Genomic DNA, 18338 nt, shown 5'->3' with positions numbered 1-18338 from the left:
CCCACCCCCATCAATCACTGGGGAGGACCGTGCAGCTGGGCCTGGCCGCCTCCAGAGAGGCAAGGTTCCCTTCAGCCCAGGGGAGGGAGCAGTGGTGCTGAACACCCACAGCTCCAGCATCGGAGGCTCTGCCGTGGCGTGGCAGGAGAGCAAGACTCAAGTCACACTTGCCCTCTGCCATGGCCCGAGGGACCCTCGGCTGCTGAGCCTTCCTCTGCCTCCATGTCCTCCCCCTTGAGATGGGGAGGCAACTAGATCCCTTCTGGATTTAACTTTTTACGGTTGATGAGCCAGAGAGACCGAGGGACATCCACAGAGCCCCGAGCTGTCCTCACAAAGCCACACACCTCGGCCCCAACATTAGTGCGTATGCTCTCCTCATCCTGGGTGGGCCCAGCACATGAGACGGTGCCGCTCTCCCACAGGGCTGCTGTAACATTAAAGGTGAGAGACACAGGCCTGGCTCAAACACGACCTGCATGGCCAGCAGCCAGATGTCATCACGGACTGCCTCAGACCAGACACCCTGGACCCATGGCAACCCCTCGTGCTCTCCCACCCAAACGCCCACCGGGGTCAGGCAGGTCCTGCAAAGGGCACAGCCGCTGGTGGGGTGGGAGAGCCCGGAGAGGCCGCCCACCCACCCGGCGCAAGGGATGCTGCCATCTCGCTCCAGCTGCTGTCTCCACACCAACATGTGTCGACAAGGCTTCCAATTTTTCAAAAGAAACCAGACATCCGGAATTTTGTGTAAAATTTCCTAGTGCTTAAATACTGGCAGCTAAATCCCATAATTTTTAAAATACTATGTAGGCTGAACAAAACATATCTGTGGGCCAAATTCTGCCCACGGGCACCAGCTGGGGACCTGCACTGTAGACACTTCTGAAGGAAGGCCTTCCCAGCACGGAGGAGGAGAGGCCTGGGTGACATCATGCACAAAGGTCGTGGGTTCAGAGCTGAGAGACTCAGAGCTGGGCTGTTGCAGGCAAGGGCCCAGAAAACCTGTCCTCTCCCCTTGGAAGGAATGAGACACCTACGCTGGACGCTGGGTTCAGTCTGAGTCATCCCAGGTAAGCAGAGAGAATTCAGCAACTATAAGAACAAGTGATGAACTTCAGATGTAGGAGGGAACCTCCAAGAAAGTGAAGCTAAAGAGAAAGGCCTTTGTGTCCTAACGGCTGGAGGTGAGACGCCCAAACTCTCAAACTGCAGGAGGAGATGAGGACTCGGCTCTCACAAGAGGAAGGTGTGTCACCACCCAGAACAGGCCACGGAGAGAGAGGGAGGCATTGCTATTCCTGGGCACACACCCCGGGCTGGGGAGACCATCGGGAGGGCCGGGGCTGCAGCCTTCTCACCGGTGGAAGCTGTCCACCATCTTCAGGTGGACGCGCAGGTCCTTCTTGGTGAGGTGGTCCAGCATGCGCGCGTCCACCAGGCACTCCATGAAGTAGCTGCGGTACTGCGGGAGCCCCAGGCTGGGCAGCCACTCGTTCCCGATCCACTCGTGGTTCATGTCGCCGTAGGCCAGCGTCTGGGGGACAGGGTGGGGAGGCTATGGGCGGGAGGCAGTGCCAGCGGGTTGCAGCTGGCGTTTCTGGGGGAGAAACATCACTCCATTCTCCACAGCAGTTCAATAAAACTTCAGCTCATTTCACTACGGGGCTGGGAGCGGTGGGAGGTGGCGGTTTTAAGTGGAACTTCTTAAGACCTCAAACGATCCGGTTCCACTCACACATCAATTATCTACACTAATGAACAGAAGCACCTCTCCAGGCAGCAGAGAACAAGAAATCCTTCCTGCCGGCCCGGGAAGGCGCCTGCGGCACTGTGCGGCAGAGCCGCCGTCCTCTTTCGCAGTCAGCCTCCCACCCGCTGAGCCCAGGGGACCGGCTGCAGTGCCGAGGCCCTGCCGAGCAGCAAAGGAAGCAGTGTCTCTTGGGAAACTGGCCTCACACAGGCCACAGGGGAGTTAGATATTGGCTAAAGGCGTAAAAAAATAGACAGTGGCCTGCCCCTGAATAGCTAGCACTCGGTTCTCTAAGGCTTGCTTGTCCATTCCAGGAACTCTCCAGAACTCCTGTCCTTTGTTTTTGCTGTTCAGTCATCGCCTCCTGCTGTGCGCAGGGGCCGCCCTGACCACCCACCCCTGGAGAGAGTTCTAACGGCAGCCCTCCGTCACTATTTCCCCGCCCTACTTGATTTACTAGATTGGAAGTTCACTTTGTTAGCTGTTAAACTGAGCCCGTTGGTACACAGAAGAAAACAGATAGCACGAGTTGGTTACAAAGGTCCATCTACAGACATGCTGTTGCGTCCACCTCAGGCTCGCCCCCTCCACCCCTGCCCCGGGCGTGGCCACTGTGCTGAGTTTTCTGTCCATCAATCCCTTGCTCAAGAACAACTTTACAGGTTTTACAATCGCTAATGTAGATTTCCCTAAACAATGTATTATTAACTCTGCTTGTCTTTGAGTTTTAGTGGAAAATCCTATGAATCTTTTGGGACTTACATTTTCCGCATGATGTGACATCTCTAAGAGTCATCCCCTTCCCCTGCAGATGGGTTTCATGCGAATACACTAGAGCTGACCGGCCCTGCCTCCCGCTCAGGGCCTCCCTGCCACTGTCGACAGGGCGCTCTGTGCTTCCTCCTCGTCAGCACTGACACTGTCTGACATCTGTCCATCTGTCTGTCTCTTTACTGCCTGTTTTTCCCCTAGAACGGAAGCCCCACAAGGGCTCAGTCTGTTCACTCTGTACCCAGAGAGCCTAGAAGGCCTAACCCCTGGTAGATGCTTGGAGGCATCTGCTCCCTGAATGAATGAATGGATGGATGGATGAATGGATGGATGGACGGATGGATGGATGGAAGGCCTCATTCAGCTCACCAGGGTGCCCCTGAGGGACAAGGAGAGCACGAGGCTTCCCCATCTAAGTCTCATTATTCCTGGGGAGGGAGTCAAACTGGGGCAGAGGCAGGCACAGCCTCCAGGGCTGCTCACTGCAATCCTGAGAAACCAGAAGTAGCTAAAGGGGGATGAGGACAGAGGAGCTACAGAGGGCAGAGAGGAGCTGTGTCCAGGCTCTTCAGGTGAAGGAGGACACTAAGAGACTAGGACTCAGAGTCCAGCTGAGGAGAGAACCCGTTGGGAGCCTACTGTCCTCAACTCCTGAGAGCTGGTTCTGTACAAGGGAAGAGGGTCTTACCTGAGCCCAGCTGCCCTCCTCACTGTCCTAGCGGAATGGGCGCAGCGTGTCAGAGGAAACAGGCAAAGTCAAGAAACCTGGCAGCCTCCACCCGGGCCCCACCAGGGAGAGGGCATGGACCTCCGGGAGGGGATGGTGAGAGGGGAAGCTGGTTGGGGCAGTCAAGAGAGAAAGGCCCCATCAGGGAGAGGGCACAGACCCCCAGGAGCAGGTGGTGAGAGGGGAAGCTGGTTGAGACAGTCAAGAGAGAACACAGGCTGGTGTGCGTGCCTGTGTTTCCGGTGAGAGAGGAGCGAATGCGCATGTGGCAAAAACATCTTCCACACCTCCCAGGCTTGGCTGGGAGCCAGGCTGACCCAATCCTCCCTGCTCCTCCTCTGAGGACCAAGCACAGAGGCAAGGGCTCTGGCTGCAGGCCCAGAACAGGCACAGACCCCCAAGCCCAGCTCTTCTCCACTGCAGCCCAGTGGCCAGAGTGAGCTCGTGACCCTGGAGTGGGACACACACACACTGTCCAGTCTCACTTCTCTCGCACAGCCCTCCAGACTGCGAGCAGAAGTAGTCACCCATTAGGGGCACCGAGCTCCTGGGAGATCAGCAGCACCCCCTCTGGCTGCCCACGACCCTCCCGCTCCCTCGTGAGACTCATCAGCCCCAACCCAGCCGAGGGCCAGACTCACTGTCTTCATGGATGTGGCCAGAGTTTCCATTTCTTCATGGGTGACCCAGACGTTCCCAGAAGACTGCAGGCAGAAAGGAAACCTAGCTGGTCCTGCGTGTGGGTCCCCAGGATCCCCACCAGGCTGGGAGCCCCAAAGACAAGAACAAACTCCTTCACTGGGTCCTCCCCCAGGCTCCGCCCAGGGCTCTGCTCACTGCCTTGCTCTGAGCAACTCTGTTATCACTGTATCCACACTGCTTAGCACAGAGCCCGGCACAGAGAAGTGCTCAAGAAACATTTCCTGAATGAACGGTGCAGCTCTGGAATAAGGACTGACCCGTCACAGAGACAGACAACATGAAAGCTCTTCCTCCAAGGGTCGTGGAGTAGCCTGCATTCTTGTGCAGAGTTGGGAGGACCAGGACAGAATTCACAAATGCCTACACCCTCTGCTTCCCCAATCTGGCAACAACACAGAACCCCAACCCCAGGAGTCCCATCCTGCCGACTCTGTGCAGGGACCTGGAACGGTGGGCAGAGTAGGGACGGGGAGACGGAGCCCACGGGCGGAATGTGGAAGGCAGGGAACTAGGCCTACAGGTTCTCCTAGAATCAAAGTCACCCTCCTGGACACCAGGCGGAGCCCTCTGCGGGAATGGGATGGGAGGGGCAGGCCTCAATGCTACCATCGTCCCAAAGACCAATGGGAGACACTGCAAACACTATTCAGGGGCTTCTGAAAGTGTCCTGGGTGAGGCAGAGGCCACTCACAGTCCTGGAGGTGGGCGGGGCCGAGGGGCTGGTCAGTGACACCATCTCCTGGATGGCCAGCCGCAGCTTGAGCCGGTGCAGGGCATTGCTGATGCCGATCTCCCGCTGGATCTCTGTGTCCGACAGGGCCGACATAATGGCACCGCTCTTGACGTTGGCCCGGCAGGCAGCCACGTACCAGGCAGGCATCCCCACCCAGAGCTGCAGATACGGGGCCCAGGGGGTAAATTCAGGCCCTTCCCCACGATGTAGACCCTGCTGCCCAGAGCTTGGCAATAGCAAGGGGCAAGGGCCTGGCCTCATCCATGGTCTCAGAACAGCGAACGTAGAGCAGAGCAGCTTAGAGATGTGGAGACGACCATCATCCAGCACCTCTCTTCCCCACCTTACAGCAAAAACCTGAGGCCTGGGGAGGTTGAGGGATTTTCCAACACCACGTGGGTGATGGGAGAGTCAAACCGGCCCTGAGAACCTTCCGGCGTAGTGGTAACTGGTCCCTCATCCACACCAGCTGCCCAGGAGGCGGCCGTGAGCAGCATCAATTCTCCTCCAAAGTAACTGGCACGTGTGTCTGCTGGGGGAGGGGGGTTCTAGAGACACCACCCCTCTGCCGGAGTCGTCCTCGTCCCACCCCACACACCCTTCCCACGGGACCCCGGCAGACTCCCCTGCCCAGCTTACCTCCAGCCAGGAGACCACAGTGGGGCCGTCCCACTGGGCAAAGGGTGTTCCTTTTCTGCGGGCATCTTCAAGCAGCTGGTGTCTTGGAGGAAGAGGAACGAGAGACTCACTAGTCCTTCCTCCTCCCTCCACCAAGCTGACTTCCTGGGACGACGGGCTGTGCCAAGAGCTGGACTCCCACTCCCCGTGCCGTACCCTGCCTCGACCCCAGTGCACTGTGCTGAAGCAACAGGATACCAAGACGTAGGGCAGGAACACCTCTCCAGCCCCAGAGGGTGACGTGCACATGGCCTGACACATACATTTTAATCTGCTCTGCCAGAGACCTGCAGGCCCGGGTCACTCTCCCACAGCCCCTTGCCTCCTTCCGCGGGTCATCCTAAGAGCCACCGCCCAGCCCCTGCTGTGCCCACATGGACCAGGCCAACCCAGCTCAGAAGGGGCCTTGGTGGACTCTGGTGGCCTGAGCTCCGTCCACGCAGCCCAGGGGAAGGGCAAAGCCTGGCCTGCAGCTCTTACTTCTTCTTCAGCCGCCGGTCCTTCTCTGCCTGGGTCCCCAGCTTGGCAGGCACCATAGGCTCCTGCACACCGAGCTCGGAGTCTGTTAGGAGCACTAGAAGGGAAAGGCAGCGTGTCAGCCAGGCCCTCTGCTTCTCCTCCCGTGGCCTGGGCTAGGACTGGGGAGCAGACCAGCAGGAGGCTCCGCCGTGTATGACAGCCCAAGAGGGCCTGAGGGGCCACCCATCATTCCTAGAGCCTCCGCTCGACATCCCTGCCTCCAGGTGAACCCACAGTGGCATCGAGCAGGTCACCCTCAGCCCAGTCTCCCCTGGGGAGTTAGCCCTGGAGGTGTTTTCCAGTTAGTGGACCGGAGTTGTCCCACCCTAACAGCAGCAGAATCCTAGACAAAACGTGTCCCTCCTCCAAACCACGGAGCAAAGGAACCCAGAAAGCCAGACAGGAGTGGCTACAGGGCTACACAAGCAGGCTACCAGGCTCAGAGGGGATTATCCCGACCTGGGTCGGGGATGGGGAAACAGTGTCAGCCTCTTTCTCAGGGGGTGCTCATTTGCACTAAACCACAAAGGGGAGCATGCACAGCTCTGTCCTCTTCTATTAAGGGTCTCCTGAAGGGAGGCCAGCACCCTACAGGGCTCACAACAGGAGCAGCACCTTAGAAATCATTTAAGTCCCGCTCACTCTGCACAGTGAAGAGGGCAGCAGGTGTGGGTGATCCAGAAACCAGTGAGAGATGCTGCCTCAGACTCAGGCGCCAGCGTGGTGTGGGGCGCAGAGGCAGGCAAAAGCTCCACACGAAACGCCTCTCCTCCACATCTGTGGCCCTCCCCACGACTCGCTGCATCCCCTGTGGACTGGGGGCAGGGGGCTCCACCTCCTTCCCTGCTGAGGCTGCACATCCTGAGCAGAGGTGCCTGCCTTCTGTCCTCCCCTTCCTCCTCCTTCTCCCCTTCCGCCTCCTCCTGCCTCTCCCTCCTTCCTCACTCTCCCTCTCCTTCCTTCCCCTCTCCTTCCCCCTCCTCCTTCCTCCTTCTTTCTCCCCCTCTTCCTCCTCCTCCTCCTCCTCCTCGCTCAGCTAGCTGTGTTCTGATTCAGCCCTCCAGAGGTGCAGGAAGGCAAAATTATGCACCTGAGTTCAAAAGTTCCCTTCTTATAGTTGGTCAGGTTCCTCCCTGCATGAAATTCGTCAACGCTCCCACTGCCTCCCAGGAACTTCTACACCTCTCCCGCAGCCTTTGCAAGGCCCTTAAGAGCTGGCCCAGCCCAGAGTCCAGGCCCGCCTCCCCACTCTTCCCACTCCCTCCCTTCCCCACCCTGAAAAGACTCAACTGCATACAAAACTCCCACACCCAGAATCTTTGCCTTGCTCAGACCCCCTTCCCCTCACCCCTGCACCTCTGCTTGGCGAATTCCTATGTAGCCTTCAAGCTTCAGCTCAGGTGTTGCCCAGCAGAGGCAGCCACTCCTGTCGCCCCCACCGCACTGACTCAGTTCTGAGTCCCAGGAGCACCCCGGGCACTGCTCTATCGTTGTCTTGTTTGGGAATCATCTCTATTTTTCCCTTTTCATTAGACATGGAGCTCCTTGAAGGAATGGACAACTGCTCCCACCCCTCATCCTAAGCCTCGTCTACAGCAATTACTCCCAAAATGTCTGCTGGACAACTGACTGACTAACCAGATGCGGGAAAGAGAAGGAGGGAGGGCGGGACGGAGACAGCTAACACTGACTGAGGCCCCAGCACCCACCACGCACGCCCTGGGACTCTAGGTACTACACGAGCCCAAGCACTTCCTTGGTACAACGTCTATAAAGCTGTGAGGAGGGATTAGGATACTGTGAGTCCTGGAGGCCAGATGCACCAGAAATCAGCTCTCATCAGGAACTGACGCTCCTAAAGGAGGAACCAAGAAACTCCTCCTGAAGGTCCTGAGCACAGCACACCGGAAAACTTCCATATCGGGAGAAACCCCAGAGGTCCAACTCTCACTCCTATGGGAAGCCCTCCTACAGCATCCCCAATAAACCGCCATCCATCGCCGCCTGATCCGCCACCACAGGAGGCAGTCCTGCTGGAGAACAGCTCTAACAGGAAGCTCCTGCTCCTGTGGACTGCCGCCCGCCTGCCTGGGGTCTCCGCTCACTGGGCCCTGCGGGCAGGCAGGGAAGGCTGGATCCGAGTGTACCTCCTGCTCTGACCCCACGCTCGCACCCATTTGCTAGGAAGGGGATAGAGACCGTGTCCCGTGGCTCCATCCCGGCTCAGCTGGATCAGCCGGCCCTTCTCCTTCTTCCCGAACAGGCGGCCGATGGACGACTTGATGCCCTTACGCTTGGCGCCCTTGTGCAAGGAGTCCTGGCTGCTGCTGCTGCTGCTGGGGTTGCTGCCCTGATCCTCCAGAGCACTACAGGATGACAGCCAGGAGGGGGCGGGATGAGAAGAAGACACTTAAATTACAGCAGGACAGATGCAAGTCAGACCTCAGGAAGGACAGAGTTGGGGTGGGGGTGAGGGAGTATGATCAGAGCAGGTGACCCAAGGAGCCATGGAACTATCCTTCCCTGATGGTGTTTCAAAGAGAAGTCAGACGTCCAGACACCTGGGACAGGTGAGATGCAGCCCGTTCAGAGGCAGAGGGAGGGAGGAGATGGCCTTGGGGTGGAGAGACTCAAGGTGAGGCCTGCTCCCCTTACCTCTTGCCTTCTTCCTGGCTCAGGGCTGGGTGGCCAAGCTTCTCCAGCCGCAGCGTCCTGGGTGAGGAAGGAGGAGAAGTCTCACATTTTATGGTGGCTTTATCCTCTCGGTTCTCTTCCCGAGACACTGGCGACTGAACAGACAGTGGAGCTGTCAGGGAATACAGGCAGAGACCAGGGGCCTGCCTACCCAGCCCAGACGAGGCAGAGGAGAATGGAGAAATGCAGTGGGGAGGCCCTGGGGCCTGAGTTCCAACTCGAGGGCCCAGGGTGGGGAGAAGCCAAAGGGAAGGGCCTGGGAGAATTAACCCATTAGCACCTGGGTCATCAGGAATACTCACCAGCAGCTTCCTCCTATGCTTTCTTAAGTCACTGGGCTGGAAGAGAAAGTGAAGGGTGAGCTCGGACTCACCCTCTGGATGCCCAGAATTTAACCCCAAGGGGAGCCCAGTGGTCTTAGGATGAGAAGATAGGATTCAGTGCCTCACACAGGCCTGGGGAGCATATCACAGCAGAAAAAAAGCTGGCCCAGAAAATACACCAGGGCTACCTCTGGGAGAGACGAAGAGTGTGGGCAGTGGGGGAGCCCCTCAGGCCCTTTCCGATCCAGAAGGACACAGTGGCGGCCTGACATGCCGGGCTCTGCACACATCCTGGGAAGAACACGTGCGCCTGACTGAAGAAGGAGCCCTCCCATGCTTGTCGACTCCCCCGGGCAGCCCCCAGAGCAGAGCCCAGTCATGATGGTGGTGTCCATCAACTACCCAAGACTCTCACCAGGGTCATGACCCCCATCCGGTCCAGGTCCTGGGCAGCACTGCGGGAGGTAAGCTTAGGTGTGGAGCGGCCACTGAGGGGAGGGGATGCGCTGGCCAGGGACAGGGCGGTCAGAGAGGTGGGGATGGAACCACGTTTACGCAGCTGGGTCAAGTTCAGGGCCTCCATGCTGCCGCTGGTCACCCGCGTCTCGATCTCCTCAGCTCGGAGCTCCGTGGACTCCTTCTCCTCCTGGATCATCCTGGGGGATGGGCCAAACTGGACCTCAGCATTAGTCCTGCAGGGCCAGCAGGAGGCAGGCGCTGGGCACCGCCTGCACCCACCGCCCTGTGAGCCCAGGCAGGAGGCACTGCCCAGGGGAGCCCTGTTGTTTCTGGCACTGCCCAGACGTGCAAGATCTCGCAGCATAGGGGGTTCTATCCCTCTGTAGCTTAGAAACATCCTTCTCTCTTTCTTGTAGCTGCCTAACGTAACAAAACTCCCCAGTTTAACCAACACAGGTGCTAGGAAAGAAGGCAGCGTGGTCAGCAGGTGCAGACCACCCCGGACGTCAGCCTGTCAACCTAACTACCTGACTAACCACAGGGGCACCCCCGAGCCAGGCCTCAGTCTCCCAATATGCCCCAAGTCAGCAGTTCCCAGGCATAGGACCCTTATTGGATGCTGACCCCCGACAGAGTCCTCCCTGTCCCATGGGAAAAGGGGCACGATAATGATAATGTGGGGGGCACTCGGGGAGCGTGTGTATGCACAGTCACACACACGCACACACTGACACACAGATGCCAACCGTGTGTGAGGAGCAGGACTTTATTCTGAAAGTGTCTCCCAGCTTCAAGGATGTTTCACTGTCCTTCCCTCTGTAGAATGGTCGTGATAGGAAACGTGGTTGCCTTTAATGTTTGACTCTGCGGAATGAAGCTGGCAGTCCTACCTGAACACCCTCCCATGTGGGGCTGTGCCTGTGTGTGAGGTTCTCTTTCCAACTGGTCTGTGAGACCCAGTGTGGGAACCACTGAACCAGACGACCCGTGGCCTGAAAAGCTCTGATGACCGACTTGGACTTCGCCTGCCGTTTGTCAGAAACATTAACAACTCTCCTCAAAGGCAGGAAGAATGTGGGTCTTGATAGTGTTCCCTGTGGCTGGCTTCTGTCTGATGCCTCATTAGGGACGGGAGCCGTGGCCCAGGGCACCAAGTTTACACCCAAGTTTCAATCCTGGCTCTGCCACTTACTGTGTTGCTTTAGGCAAATCACAGAACCTCTCTGGTTACTGTTCCCTTGTCTGTAGAGTGGAGATAAGGCTGCCTCCCTGGAACAGTGGTGAGACTGACACTAGCATTCACAAAGCCCCCCGAGGTGGCCTTGGCAAAGGGGAGCTACACACTTGGTGATTACGCTGAGCTGCACAAACTGGGGGAACACAGCCTCCCACGGCCCTGGGAGGGAAACCAAGCCTGAGAAGCCAAGCTGGGGTCCCGCCCGCGTTGTCCACGCCGGCCCAGCACCTGGCCTGATGGCCCACAGGGCCCCCACACCGTGCACTCTAAGGTCAGCTGGAAGAACAAGCTAGCGCGTGCGGGAGTTTTCCTGCAGGAGCCAAACAGAGGGCCCACTGTCCTTCAAGGCTCCCACGCCCTCCGCCCCCACACCTGATCTCCGCGTTGATTGCATCCAGCTGCTCCTGCAGCATCATGGCCAGCGTCTGGGCATCTGAGTGGCCACTGGGGGAGACAACATCCATGGAGCCCACCAGACCCCTTGGCTCATCCTCATCCACATCGGAGATCTCAGGGTCACTGTCAAAGGAAGGGGCGGCCGCGGGGGCCACCACCCCAGGCAGCGGAGATGGCTCCCAGTCCTTAGCAAAGAAGGAGGGTAAAGGATAGCAACAAGGCACAGCGGGGGACTGAGGAGCAGAGCCCTCCCCACCAAGACCCGCAGCCTGGCATCTCCTGGGAGCCTGTTAGAAACGCAAGGGCTCAGGCCCCACCCTGGACCTGCTGATTCAGAGTCCACACTTTAACAGGGTCTCTGGGTGAGTCACCTGCACATTGAAGTCTAAGAAATACTACTCTATACTGCTAAGAAACCTTACTAAGAAATACCACTAAGAAATACCCCATGGCCAAGTGGTTAAGTTTGCGCACTCCGCTCCAGGTGGCCCAGTGTTTCGTTGGTTCAAATCCTGGGCGCGGACATGGCACTGCTCATCAAACCACACTGAGGCAGCATCCCACATGCCACAACTAGAAGGACCCACAACGAAGAATATACAACTATGTACTGGAGGGCTTTGGGGAAAAAAATAAAATCTTTAAAAAAAAAAAAGAAATACTACTTTAACTAACTCAAGGAGCTGGATAGCAGAGTGGTTACGACAGATTCCAGAGAGAGACTGTCTTGCTTTGACTCGCAGCTCCACCAAATCCTAGCTGTGCAACCATGGAAAAGTTGTTTAACCTCTCTCTGCCTTTGTTTCTTCATCTGTCAAATGGGGATAATAGTAATACCTACTTGGTAGGCGTGTGTGAGGATGAAGTGAGGAAATGCATATGAAGCATGGAGCACGGTGTGGAGTACAAAGTAAGCAGCACAGAAAGGCCATCAGTCTCTCTGAAGACAAGGAGGACTAGAGCCAGGGAACACAAGAAGGCCTTGCAGGCCAGCCCTGTGTCTCAGAGCTTCAGCGTGGCGCAGAACCCTCCAGTGACCCCTGGGAGGAGGCGGCTTCTCAGAAAGCATCCTACAGACCTCTTCGGTGGACAAAGGCCCAGAAGAGGCAAGAGCCAGAACGGGCTGGGACACTGCTCTTGCCGGTCCTCCACCACCCAGCCCCCAGCTCCCCGCAGGGCCCCCTTCCAGCTCCTGCAGCCTAAGTCTGAGCTCCAGGGCAACAGCTGTGCTCCTAGAACCAGAAGGAAGCAGGAAGGAATAGCACTTTTCTGCCCCTTGTTTTTCCTGTTTCCTGACAAACCCCCGAGACGGACTCAGCAGGAACTCAGAGCTGCTTCTCAGAAGATTTCAGGTCCCATCCCACGGGCCAGTTACCCTGCCATCCCTCCCTCGTCGCCCTCATAAACCACAACTTTTATTCCAGAAAGCTTGCCATTTGCATCTTGCCCTGCATCCCCCACCCCAGCCACCAGAAACACACGCCTGCACACCCAGGCACACGTGTACACGCTTCGGGGGGCCTCAGGGACTGGCTGGCCGCCCGCCAGCCCCTATCTCTCGCCCACCAGGAGGCCAAGGCAAGGGGGGGACACAGCTGTTGCAGCTGACGACGGCCCCGACCCCAGGGCTGCAGCTGTCGTCCACACAGGGGAGGGCAGGGGAGGATTTGCGCCGCACGCCAGCCGTCTGTGAAACTGGAGCCAGGCACGCGGCCGAACTGACCCCAAACTCCCCAGGGAGACTCCCACCCCTCCACCCCTCACCTTGGCAGACTCCTCCCGTAATGCTGAGTAGCGGCGATGCAGACCTGGGGGCGCATGGGTGGCTGTGCTCAGAGAGAGCCGCACGTCCGCTGTGCTGCCCATGTGTGACCTTGAGTCGGGGGGGGGGAGGAGAAAAGACAAGCTCTGAGGACCGGGAGCCCCAGCTCACCACCACTGGGCCCAAAGAGTGAGGGGTCTTCAGCTTGGAGAAGAGAAATCCTAGCAGGACATAGAGCTATTGTAAATGTTTTAAGGGCTGCCATGTATGCAAAAGATTAGATTTATTCTCTGGTACTCCAGAGATCAGAATGATCCAGGAGAGAAAGTTCTAGAGAGGCATCTTTCCATTTAACATAAGAAGTACGTTCGAAAGGCAGGAGTTGGCTGATGATGCAACTGGCGGCTTTAAAAAAGCTGCGTTCCCCATCAAAGAGGTATTCAAGCCGAGGCTCTCTGGCCATCTGACAAGAAGTAGGGGGGTGCCCAGCACTGAGGGAGATTGCAAGGGATGATCTCTAAAGGCCCTTTTAACTCCAAGGGCCTTTGTTTCTTGGTCTTCTCCCCAGGGCTCCCCATAATACGGACTGAGTCCCTGGCAGAAATTCAACCCAGGCATACCCCCAGGAAGCTTCGGGAGGCCCTGACATTGTATCAGACACACGGGCCAGAGAAACCACTTTGACTGCCCCCACTGTCTGTTCCAACCCTGAGGCCTTAGGATCCCAGTAATGATCCTCTAATATCAGTGACACTTCTTCCCTATGCCTTCCCAGTTTGGAACCCTTTAGGGAGCCCAGTGCAAAGGGACGGGGTGCACCTATGACAGCCCACACAGGCAGCTAGAGGGAGAGGGGCGCTTCTGTTTGTCCCCGTCTTCTCCCCTGCAGCTCAGCCCCAACTCCACAATGGGTCCAGCGCTCCCCTAGTCAAAGCCAGGAATTCCCATACATTAAGGTACACCAGGCCGTGGCAAACAGCTTCGTGTACTCTGGACCATGTCTTATTAACTGGGGGTCGGTCTCTTCCGAGCGACCTACAGGAAGGGAGAAACAGGAAGTATCCAACTGCAATTTTCCGCCTGTCCCCTGCTTATCTCCAGGCTCCTGTACAATGCCTGATGAACCGGAAGATGGCACCTCAGTTCCTGCCACCCCAGACGCCTACAGGCTTCTCTTCTTCAAACTCAACCTCCCCTCCCTAACTCAAGCTCTGCCCCTCCGCACATATACACGTTTCCTTTAACCTCTCTTCAGGGAAGCTGATCCCTATTTCCCTAACAGCAAGAGCAGAGCGAAAGGAACCTCAAGGGTTCTGATCTGAGAGACTTTGGAGTGGAGAGAAAACAGCCAGGAGCCAGGAGCCGTGAGAGGCATGACCCACTTCCATCTCCGTGGCCTTCACCCTGCCTCTCTGGGCAGAGAACTGAGCACAGGCTTGAGGTCTGAGTTCAATATCAACTGCTTTACAAAATATGAAGAAAAATCCAGAAGCTCCCTGAAATGTAGCCCTAATTCAAGCATTAGGTGGAGAGCTCCACTCACATCTCTTAAAACATTTTCAGGAAAAGGGACGCCACAACCAGGAGTAACATGGCATCTCAGCTTCCAACAGGAAGGAAGCTCCTGATGCCTCATCTCAGTCTCTCCCGCTGCCTTTCTGCCCACCATGTGCTGCCTGAACCGAGGCAGCCCTCGACTCCTCAACCGCAATGCTCCAAAGCCCTAAAGACGGCGTCTCAAAAGAACTAGAGCGAACCGGACACTCCCACGAGCGGGCCCCGTGGGACACAGGTGAGCATGTAACTCAGCAGACCCCTCTCAAGGGCATACCCTTTGTCAGAGCAGCAGGAGGCAGAGCCTGTCCCACAGCACTGGGGAAGGAGCATCCTGTGCTTTACGTGCCTCTCAGCATCCCTCAGAGGACAGGTGACCCTTTCTCAACTGCCCTCATGAGCTGGGCGACTCTGACCAAGTTCTCTGAGCCTCAGTGTCCCACCCAGAGCAGAAGGCAGACCCTAAGGTCCTGGGCTTGCAGAGCGAGACGGAAGGAGACAGTGAGGAGGGCAGACGAGGCTGAGAAAAGAAGCTGGCATTAAGAGTACATATGGTACACTAGAAACCAGGCCAAAAGCTATGAGAAGCCGTCACTAGTCCCACTGTAAAGACCCCTTGATCAAGATCAAGCAGCCAGCAAAGCTGGACTCTGACCTGGAGCCGTGTGGCCCGGTAGCTGGGGCTCTTCCCAGCAGAAGGCTGTCACTCAAGACCCTGAGGAATATGCTGGAACCACAGGCCCACTGCATTTGGTGGGAAGAAGTTTCCCTCCTCAGAGTCCATCCAGGACCCCATCCTCGCACGCCCAGCCTCCCGTGCTCCAGTACCTGGAGTGGACGCCATCCACAAACGGCCCCCCTCGACCCTTCAGATGGTCCACCTCTTGGCGCAGCTTCTCAATCTCTTCGGATAGGCGGCCCTGTGCCAGGCAGACCCAGGTGGGGGTGGGGACCAGGGAAGGGCAGAGAAGGGAGAGAGGGACAAAGAGGACAGCAGAGTTGGGGAGAAGCAGAAGAACGCACCACAAAGTTCAAAGCCGGGGGCCCCAGGCCAGGCCCACAGATGACACCAAAAGAGAAGCAGTCCAACTGGAAAGTGAGCAGAAGGGTCAGCAGCAGGCAGGCAGAGGGGCAGGGCCAGAAGCGGGATCTGTCTGGGGAAGGACTCTACCAGATAGGCCTGCTGGGCCCTCACCACCACACAAATGCCTGGCAAACAAGGCTGGGCAGCAGAAGGGCCCTGGTGCCCTCGCAGACCTCATGGCCACTGCCAAGGCAGGGATGTAGCTAATCCTCCCAGAAACACGGGACTCTAGCCTCACCAAGTGTGAGATACTTGTGTTGAGTGCTGCACTGGGCCTGCCTCTCTGCTGCCCACTCTGTGCCTATGCCTACGGCCTCAGTTTCTTCTATGGGTGGTGATGCATCCGCCATGACGGCTCTACTGAGGATTAGTGAGATCAGGTATGTACATGGACCGACAACTGGGCTGGCACAGGCTGGCTGTCAGAGCAGCTGCCCACGGCACAGGTGTGTTCCCTGCTCACAGCACGGCCGGTGGGCTGGCCGGCAGCTGTACCTTGTGATGGTGCTGCTCCTCAATCTGCCGCTGGGAGCTCTCCAGCTCCTGGATCAGCGTATTCTGGGGAAGAACAGCTGTGAGCCCACCCCGCGCCCTTTCCATCAGCTCCAGCCGGCCCCCGCCTCGCTGCCCAACCTGATCCTCGGTCTGCAGCCCCCTCCCAGCCCCGCCTCCGCAGGCCGCCCCGCCCCTCCCAGCCTCACTCCACGCCCCTGACCAACCTCTCCCATCCCAACCCCGCCCCTACCAGCGGCCCCGCCCCCTTCCTGCAGCCCCACCCACCCCGGCCCACGCACCTTTTCCTCCAGGGCCGCCATGCGCTCCTTGAGGTGGAGCTGCAGCCGCTCGTTTGACTCACTCAGCAGCCGGTCCACGGTGTCAGACAGCCGCTTGTTATGGTCCTCGTTCATCTTCTCCCGCTGGCGCACCTGCACAGCCAGGCCACCTCGCACCAGCCCACACCGGGGCCATCTCTCCACCGTCCCAGGGAGCCAGCCACCCTCTTTGGTTCTACCCTGCTCGCCTGTCCCCTCTCTCCAGTTCTCCTAACCACTTCCTCCTGCCCCTCTGTGACTCTGTCCCTGGCCAGGTCCTTCCCCAGCTCCCACTTCCTCCATGCCCCACCCACAGTCCGCCCTGGGAAGCTGCCCTAGGGGCAGAGAGCCCGGCCGGTGCCCTCACCCTTGCCAGCTCCTGGTTCTTCTCCTCCAGCTGGCCCTCCAGCTGCCGCAGGTGCTCCTCAATATTGCCATGCCGTTCTTCAGCCTAAGGGCAGGGATGGGTCACTGCAGCCTGCGGATCATCTGCCTCCTGCTCAGGCCTCATATCCCGGCACACTGGTGCCAGGGTGGTCTTTGGGGATCAGGGCCTCAGGTATCAACAAAGCCCAGCCTATCATCTGGGAGCAGAACTGCCAGCACCACTGCCAGGTTCCCCCCGCAACCCCTTCTCGCTGCTCAGGGCCTGCCTTAAAGCATCCCAGAGCTGGGAGCTCAAGAGACTGTAAAGTCTTCCCCACACTTGCAGAAAAAAACTCCACTTGAAAGCATGAGCTACCATAAATCTCCTCTCTGCCTCCAGATACATGGACCTGCATTTAAGAGCATGAACCCAAGCCAGACTGCCTGGGTTCAAATCCTGGCTTGCTCTCTTCCCAGCTGCGTGACCTTGGGCAGGTTATTGAACCTCTATGGGCCTTAGTTTTCTAAACTGTAAAACAGGGATACTAACAGCACCTATGCCCACCGGACCACTGTGAGGACTAAATGATAAGCCATGGCAAACACTGAGGATACAACAGGCAGTCAACAAATGCCAGCCGTGGTTACTCTCTTCATTATGAAACCAGCCCAGGTAGAGTGGTCTCCCCTTCTGTTCATGGATTCCCAGAGATGAGACCCCACTGCTTCTGCTGACAAGATACTCCAGACTGGCACTCTTCTTCCAGTCAGGAAGTCCATCCTTAAAGCCCTCCTCCTATGACTCACTTCAACATCCAAATCACTTCATCCCTTCTTGCCAGTTTTGGAAGACACTAAAGCTGACTGCTCAACATTCCACCCATAACATCCTCTGCTGCACTTGAAACCCAGCCCTTCATCCTAGGGGCTGGAAAACCTTAGAGACCACCAAGCCCAATCCCATCAGCGTAAAGCTGATGATGTCATCATAGAGACAACAGTGTCATCATAGAGATGATGACATCATCATAGCTAACAACACTGATGCCTGAGTAGGGAGGGAGGGACTTTTCCCAGGTCCCAGAGCCAGCCAGTGGCAGATACAGACGTGGTCCTGGCTCTACCAAGGGACAGCCAGGCTGCAGGCTCCATCCCCAGGACCCCAAACTGCCACAGTGACACACTGGCCAGCCTCTGGAGGATGAGACACTGGCTTCCTTCTCCCCATGGGTGGGGGGAGTTATGGAGTCCCCAGTAACCCTCCAGCCAGCTGCAAACACTACTGATTCTCATGATGAACCCACCAACCGTCTGTGTCCATGCATCCACCAAGCTCTCCCAGAGCCTATTCTGTTTTCAGCCTGCACACCTCTTAGGAATTATTACTATTCCAGAAAGTTAACTGTCCACGGGGTAAAATCATATTTCCTTTTATTCGTGCTAAAGCTGCAGGCTTCAAGCAACCAGGGGTGGCCCCACATCTAGAAGGCTTCGTCTTGATAAAGAAAGGTATGCTCATCCTAAACTCCCACTTGCCACCCCTTCAAGGATATACAGACTTTGGCCATATCTCCTTGCAGATTCCTTCCCTCCAGAGACAGAAGTCCTAATTTTCCACCCCAGACCAACAGAAGGAAGTTATTAACCACAAGGTATGAACGACAAGAGAACACTGTGTCAGCAGTCTCCTCTGCTTCCCCCAGCACCTCACACCCCTGTGGGGCGACAATGGCTGGGCGTGCGCTTCCAATTGACAGACACGGACAGT

At 57.4% G+C, this 18338-nt stretch overlaps 1 protein-coding gene across 21 annotated transcripts in view; it reads right to left on the bottom strand.

The window, feature by feature from the left end:
- The window catches only part of PPFIA4 (PTPRF interacting protein alpha 4), a 46532-nt gene that overhangs the window by 11082 nt on the left and 17112 nt on the right, over positions 1 to 18338 (bottom strand). For 9 of the 21 annotated variants that reach the window (XR_011535290.1, XR_011535291.1, XM_070602247.1 and 6 more), the window contains 16 exons: positions 16572 to 16655; positions 16187 to 16318; positions 15888 to 15950; positions 15137 to 15228; positions 12757 to 12865; positions 10969 to 11177; positions 9316 to 9556; positions 8880 to 8915; positions 8539 to 8672; positions 8083 to 8249; positions 5845 to 5938; positions 5326 to 5407; positions 4645 to 4845; positions 3893 to 3955; positions 3213 to 3239; positions 1362 to 1537 (listed from right to left, as the gene is read on the bottom strand). Coding sequence is in view for 18 of the 21 variants with exons in the window: in XM_070602247.1 (XP_070458348.1) it covers positions 1362 to 1537; positions 3213 to 3239; positions 3893 to 3955; positions 4645 to 4845; positions 5326 to 5407; positions 5845 to 5938; positions 8083 to 8249; positions 8539 to 8672; positions 8880 to 8915; positions 9316 to 9556; positions 10969 to 11177; positions 12757 to 12865; positions 15137 to 15228; positions 15888 to 15950; positions 16187 to 16318; positions 16572 to 16655 (1910 nt within the window). In the remaining 3 variants the exon portion in view is untranslated. Of the gene's footprint in view, positions 1 to 1045; positions 1096 to 1361; positions 1538 to 3212; positions 3361 to 3892; positions 3956 to 4644; positions 4846 to 5325; positions 5408 to 5844; positions 5939 to 8082; positions 8250 to 8538; positions 8673 to 8879; positions 8916 to 9315; positions 9557 to 10968; positions 11178 to 12756; positions 12866 to 15136; positions 15229 to 15887; positions 15951 to 16186; positions 16319 to 16571; positions 16656 to 18338 lie in introns of those variants that run through there. The other 12 variants (XR_011535292.1, XM_070602252.1, XM_070602249.1 and 9 more) reach the window with 6 other exon arrangements.

Source organism: Equus przewalskii, chromosome 31, assembly GCF_037783145.1.
Source record: "Equus przewalskii isolate Varuska chromosome 31, EquPr2, whole genome shotgun sequence".
Lineage (NCBI taxonomy): Eukaryota > Metazoa > Chordata > Mammalia > Perissodactyla > Equidae > Equus > Equus przewalskii.
This window is presented reverse-complemented; position numbering and strand designations above follow the sequence as displayed.